Source organism: Oryza sativa, chromosome 6 (genome assembly GCF_034140825.1).
Source record: "Oryza sativa Japonica Group chromosome 6, ASM3414082v1".
Taxonomy (NCBI): domain Eukaryota; kingdom Viridiplantae; phylum Streptophyta; class Magnoliopsida; order Poales; family Poaceae; genus Oryza; species Oryza sativa.
In genome coordinates, this window is record NC_089040.1 from 17,611,367 (window position 1) to 17,618,321 (window position 6,955).

At 47.0% G+C, this 6,955-nt stretch overlaps 1 protein-coding gene across 1 annotated transcript; it reads left to right on the forward strand.

Moving 5' to 3' along the window:
- Positions 1–270: 270 nt before the first annotated feature.
- Positions 271–6,955, forward strand: LOC107275896 (proline-rich receptor-like protein kinase PERK8). Its single transcript, XM_015786594.3, has 8 exons — positions 271–585; positions 1,284–2,665; positions 2,739–2,825; positions 2,930–3,000; positions 3,117–3,193; positions 3,294–3,441; positions 6,320–6,481; positions 6,597–6,955. The coding sequence occupies exons 2-8, from the start codon at positions 1,303–1,305 to the stop codon at positions 6,786–6,788; spliced, it is 2,100 nt and encodes a 699-aa protein (XP_015642080.2). The 5' UTR covers positions 271–585; positions 1,284–1,302; the 3' UTR covers positions 6,789–6,955.

The following is a 6,955-nucleotide window of genomic DNA, read 5'->3' on the forward strand; positions in this document are numbered from 1 at the left end:
GTGTTTACCTCTGATGGTCTCGCGACTGCGTACAAGTAGCCCGACTGCCCGAGCTTAACTAATCAAACGACATGTCATGCTGCCCTTGTTTGCAAAGCAGCAGTAGTAGACAATGTCAGGGACGCGACTACTCTCCTGCTACCTTCCTCCAAAAGACCATGCATATCTTTCGACAATAGTACATAATAGTAGTATATTTATGTGTAAACATGTAGGCAAGTTTATATCTGTAAACATATAAGTTTTGGTCGTCATGTTCCGGCACAGCTCAGCAGGTGTCGTCGTTGCCACCACGTTCTTGATCAGTTACCAACAGCAGCAGAGAGGGAGGGAGGGTCGGAGAAGGAGAGAAAGAAGAAGATGCCTTCAGACCACCACCTCTGATTCTCTGCATTATCTTCTTCTGCTTCTTCTTCAGTTCTTCTTCCTCCAACGCCGTTGTGTCTTTTTCTTGGGCCGATGCAGCATGAGAACTGAGCTGAATTGCGCTGCTGGTCCGTCCGTGTCGCCGTCGGTGTCGCGGGTAGGGTTCTCCGTCTGATTTGCGGAGGTGGTAGCTAAGCTTCCTCTGATCTGAAGAAGAAGGTACTGTTCAGGTCTGAGCTGCAGACCTCAATTGTTCAGAATTGTTGTTTGTTTTTGTTTTTTTGGTTTTTTTTTTTTGGGGGGGGGGATATGTGACCTTCTTGGCGGGTATAATTTCACAAATTTGAAGTCATAATTTCTGCTTTCAAAATATCTATTATGTATTGGAGTTCGTTGTTGGCAAATTGCAAAAGTTTTATTGATTAGCATTGTTCTTCCATAGTTCCCTCAACAGCAAAGGAAGCTTCCATCCAATTGGTCTGGGAGAATCTTTTACTTTGGGAGACATTTTTTTAGTCAGAAGACGTGTTGTGATCGATCGAATTAGAAGATTTGTCAAGGTTGTTAGGTTTGTTTATTTGAGCTTCGTTTTTTATTTCATTTAACCCCACCTGGATCTCCTCCCATTTTTCATAATTTGCTGAAATTTAAGCTGTTTTTAAAGTAAAGCATTTTGGAGCTTTGCAGGGATACAGATGTTTTTCTTTTCTGGTCGAAGAGTTTATAGGAACATTTCTGTACCATCTGTAACATTGAAATGTTATAGTTCCATGATGTTGCTTTAGACCAAGAAATGTTAATGAATTAGTTACATTTGAAAGTTGACTTGAAAGTCTTCAAGATCATGAAGCAATGATATATTTGTATGATGTTTTCTGAAAACTTTTTCTGTTCTAATAATTTGTGAACATTTGCAGAGTTGCAATAGTAGACACGATGAGAACTCTGCTCCAGGTGCAACCCGGCGGCAGCGGCGGCGGCAGCGTCCCTCTTCCGCCCACCCCGACGGTGACATCACCGTTGACTGGTGGCTCGCCGCCGCCTCCGGCGACCTCGTCGTCCTCCACCCCTCCTCCACCTTCTTCTTCCTCATCCTCTGCTCCGCCGCCGCCTGCTCCATCGTCTGCCAGTCCGCCGCCACCTTCTCCTTCAGAGCCACCGCCGTCGCTTCCACCGCCTCCGCCGCCGGTGGTGACTTCCCCTCCGCCGCCGGTGGCGGAGCCTCCGCCTCCACCAACCGCATTGCCTCCCCCGCCGCCGTCTCCCGTACCGACGCCCTCCCCTCCGCCTCCCACAGCACCGCCCCCAGCGGACAACGCCGCGCCACCGCCGGCGCCCACGCAGGCGCCGCCGCCGCCCGCTCCCCCGCCGCGAGCACACGCCACTCCGCCTTCGTCAAGCGCGGCTCCTCCACCCGTCGCAGCGGCGCCGAGAGCGTCCCCCGCCGACGCGCCGCCGCCGCCGCCGCCACCACCACGGCATTCGGCGATGGACTCCGCGACCCCGCCACCTCCGCCGGCCCGGACGAGCGCAGCGACCACGACGCGCTCTCCGGCTGAAGCGGGCAGCGGCGCGGGCGTGCCGGCACCGCCCGTCAGCGGCGGGCTGAGCTCCGGAACCACCGCGGCCGTGGTGGTCGTGGTCGTGGTCGCCTTCCTGGGCCTCGCCGGCATGTTCGCCTGCCTGTCGCAGCGGCGGAGGCGGAGGCAAGCCGAGCGGTACTACCCGGGCTTCGCGGTGCCGTCGTACACGCCGCAGCACATGTCCGGCGAGGCCCCGTTCCTGCGGCCGCCGTCGGCGTCGGGGTCGATGAACTTCAGCGCGGGCCAGAGCCAGGGCGTGTCGCCGATGATGTCATCCGGGCAGGCGTACGGACAGTCGACGTCGTACGGGCAGCAGCAGCGGTTGACGTCGGCGAACTACAGCACGGGGAGCCAGGGGGGCGGGGCGGCGAGGAGCGTGGCGGCGTCGGGCGAGCTGAGCGTGGGGAACACCAAGGCGTTCACGTTCGACGAGCTGTACGACATCACGGCGGGGTTCGCGCGCGACAAGCTCCTCGGGGAGGGCGGGTTCGGGTGCGTGTTCCAGGGGACGCTCGCGGACGGCAAGGCGGTGGCGGTGAAGCAGCTCAAGGGCGGCGGCGGGCAGGGGGAGCGGGAGTTCCAGGCGGAGGTGGAGATCATCAGCCGCGTCCACCACCGCCACCTCGTCTCCCTCGTCGGCTACTGCATCGCCGAGGACCACCGCCTCCTCGTCTACGACTTCGTCTCCAACGACACGCTGCACCACCACCTCCATGGTAATCAAACTGTTCGACCAGCTCCTTCGTGTAGTGTACAGCTCGCTTGCTTACGTACCAGCGGCGCTTGCAGGGAGGGGAAGGCCGGTGATGGACTGGCCGACGAGGGTCAAGATCGCCGCCGGCTCAGCACGCGGATTGGCCTACCTGCATGAGGATTGTAAGAAGGATTCAGTTGGGTTATGTCAGTGTTTTGTTCTGTCGGAAATCCTGATGTTAATAATTATATTTGCTTTCTCTTGGAACTTTGTTTTGTTACTATAGGTCATCCAAGAATCATCCACAGGGACATAAAGTCATCAAACATCCTTCTTGATGAGCACTTTGAAGCTCAGGTGTTCTTCTAACTGCAACATTTTTCTCAACATTTAGCTACTGATGTGAAATGTGCTATATATATGTTTCAGTTATACTGATGGAGCTTGACTGCTGTGTGTGTGTTTATGCCCAGGTGGCAGACTTTGGGCTTGCCAGGCTGGCTGAGAACGACGTCACCCACGTCTCGACGCGTGTGATGGGCACATTTGGGTAATGTATTCCTGCCGGTAGGCTGTAGGAGTTTGTCACAATCACGTGGTTAATGCAAGGCACTAGTGTTGATTCTGCATTTCTGCTGAATTATGTACAGGTACTTGGCTCCAGAGTATGCATCCACAGGAAAGCTGACCGAGAAATCGGACGTGTTCTCCTTCGGCGTCGTCCTTCTGGAGCTCATCACAGGCCGGAAGCCTGTCGACTCGTCCCGTCCCCTCGGCGATGAGAGCCTCGTGGAGTGGGTAAGTGTTGGAGTTCTTATTACAGGATCTTAAGCTTTAGTCTACAAACAATCACCTCTTGCTTATGCAGAAATTAATTGATCTACTGACCTGAGAATGAAGCCATTGCTGTTCTTCTTTTCTCTTCTAGAGATGCCTCACGAACCCCTTCTAGTGTCTAGATCGATCAGACGATTGATTTAGGGTTTAAGATTAGAGAGAGATCAGTCATCATCTGCCTCCTTCCTTCTCTTTCTTTATATAGGCGACACTGGTGGGGCTCGGGGGTTATCTCAATTAGTTTAGAATTCGTTTTCTGTACCGATCACACAAAAAAACGAACTTATCTCTTAGTTTGTTTCTTGTTAGGATAAGAAAACCGGTGGTTTAGATCCTCTCCTAACCCTTATCGACACAAGTCGACAAAATCAACCAACATTCTCCCCTTGATTTTGAGACTTACTTACGAGTCTATTAAATAAAATAGCTCCCCAAGGCAATATGTCTTCAACAATATTATGCGTCACTGAGACAACAAGACCTATAGCTCACTATAGTACTCAAATAAACTCAAGCTTAGCTTAGTGGGTGTTGATTGAAAAATTAAGTCCCCCTCATCTAGGATCTTAGTAAGGCTCTAATTTACATATGTACTGGCCAGAACATAATCTTAATTAATCTTAATTTATCAGCCTTTAGAGTATGGATCCATTAGCAAATGCTTAGCTTAATAATTCGATCCTGGGACATATCTTTCACAACCATATCAATGTGTTAGGTAGAAAACACACAACATGTCGCTACTAGAATAGAAAACTGTGTTCAATTAGTGCACAACTTATAACATAGTATATTTTGGGTGGTTTACACCTTTTGAGTGGTTTATGAGCGCTATTTACCACTCTTAGTTCTGGGAAATATTCTTATGATTAATCATAACATGCTTTAAAATCTAACTGCATCGTCGACTATGCAGTAAGAGATTATTTTGGAGCCTTTCTATGGTTATTGCTCCCCTATGTGTGGACATAGCTTAATCTTAGTTAACTTAATAATCTTTATAAATATCCACACATCTCACAAAATAAGTGTCCAAATGTCTCTAAAGTTCTGATATCATTGGACTTTAGAAATATGAGCATGTTACTTAAAATTGTTTTGCAGATAATACAAAACATTCTTAATACCAGTGGTCTAGTCTGGATTTAATTAATACTGCCAAGATTCCCAGTAAAATGATTGCCAAATCTGTATGCATCCAGATTTGAGCTAATCTCAAGCTTCTGTCAGCTGAGTCTAACTTTAGAATTTAATCACAGCTTGACTAACTTTAACCGAATTCTCTCAAATTATTTCTTTAATTTATATCAATGTATGACTTACTGATATAAGCCCAGTACTCCTTCAGACCAAAATAATTCATGGAAAAAATTCCTTAGTTCTAACAGCAATATGGATTGCTTGAAAATAAAACACTCCAAGAAGGTGCGCGTACGGGAAGACCGACGTGGCCGCAAGGAGGTGAAGTGGCGGCGATGCCGCTTCCGGTGTAGGGGGCTTCAAACGGCAAGTCACCGAACCCGAGCCTAATTTTCTTCTTGGATTTAATTCGGACTTTGTGACTTAGGGTTCTTAGAACCGAAATTAGGGTTCTTCGAATTTTGGAGATTTCTTCGAATTAGGGTTTCTGAGGTGTGGATTTTGGGAATTTCAATCTTGTTTATCCCAAACTCCTCTTTTCTGAGCTTAATAGTTGGGGAAAAGTTTAGGAATTTCAATCTAGTTTATCCCGTCTTCCCCAATTTTCTTCTTAATCCACTGCTAGCCAAAGCTTATTCATGATGAAAAACTTAATCATGTAAGAACAATAGATTAATTAACCTTGCAATAGGCCGAGTAGATTAAAATAGTTAATTGGGGATTTTCGATCTGACTTGACCGATCCTCCCCTCTAATATCTGGCCGAAACCATAGCTTCGGTCTGGGAATTCTTTGTGTGAGAATTTGGGAATTTCAATCTCGTTTATCCCAATCCTCATTCTTCTCTTAAATTCTACTGCTAAGCAACAAAATTAAATTATTAATAACTTTGCTTCTTCTACTGTTGGCCAAGACCAACAGTATAACATGGCTTAATATGCAACCAAGACTTAAAAAAATTAATCTAATCTAATTCAAAATTGTTCATGCCGAATCAATCTTGAACCCTTTTAAGGATGGCTTCTAATCACAGGGATGATGTGATTATGAGGGATTGAGTGGACTAAAGATCAGCTCTGATACCACAATGTTGGAGTTCTTATTACAGGATCTTAAGCTTTAGTCTACAAACAATCACCTCTTGCTTATGCGGAAATTAATTGATATACTGACCTGAGAATGAAGCCATTGCTGTTCTTCTTTTCTTCTTCTAGAGATGCCTCACGAACCCCTTCCAGTGTCTAGATCGATCGGGCGATTGATTTAGGTTTGAGATTAGAGAGAGATCAGTCGTCATCTGCCTCCTTCCTTCTCTTTCTTTATATAGGCGACACTGGTGGGGCTCGGGGGTTATCTCAATTAGTTTAGAATTCGTTTTCTGTACCGATCACACAAAAAAACGAATTTATCTCTTAGTTTGTTTCTTGTTAGGATAAGGAAACCGGTGGTTTAGATCCTCTCCTAACCCTTATCGACACAAGTCGACAAAATCAACCAACAGTAAGCTCCAGCACCTAATATCACCACCGCGTGCGAATCTCATAAAACATAATTCCTTCGTCTCAAAATAAACCAATATAGGATATAATTTAAATAGTATAACAAATCTGAACAGATGCTTTGGAGATATACAATTGTACTATTGGTGATTGGTAAGATTGGTAACATGTTCTTCCTAACCATACTACTACTCTTGCAGTCGAGGCCATTGCTGAACCGTGCAATTGAGAACCAAGAATTCGACGAGCTCGTCGACCCTCGCCTCGATGGGGAGTATGATGATGTTGAGATGTTCCGCGTGATCGAGGCAGCTGCGGCGTGCATCCGGCACTCAGCTGCGCGGAGGCCAAAGATGGGACAGGTACTCATGAAAGTCCATTTTGGCACTAGCAAAATCTGGCAATCGGAGATTGCACTTTGCAAAATCTTGCATATTGCTCACTGCCATTGGGATGTTTCTCTGTCTCTGTTTTCAGGTCGTTAGAGTACTTGACAGTTTGACGGATGTTGACCTCAGCAATGGTGTGCAGCCGGGGAAGAGCCAGATGTTCAATGTCGCGAACACTGCCGACATCAGGCAGTTCCAAAGAATGGCATTTGGCAGCCAGGATTTCAGCTCGGAGTACAGCCAATCCAGGTCTAGCATGAGCAGCAGGAGAGACTTTTAGGCATGAAAGAATCTCCGAACAATTTCATAGTTTCACGATTTTGTTTGTGTTGATATCTTCATTTTTCTTTGAGGGACTTTGAATTGAATTCATTGTCTTACTGTTTATTCGTTTCTTTGTTGTTTATGTTGATGAAATCGATATATACACACGATTCCATTGGTTGA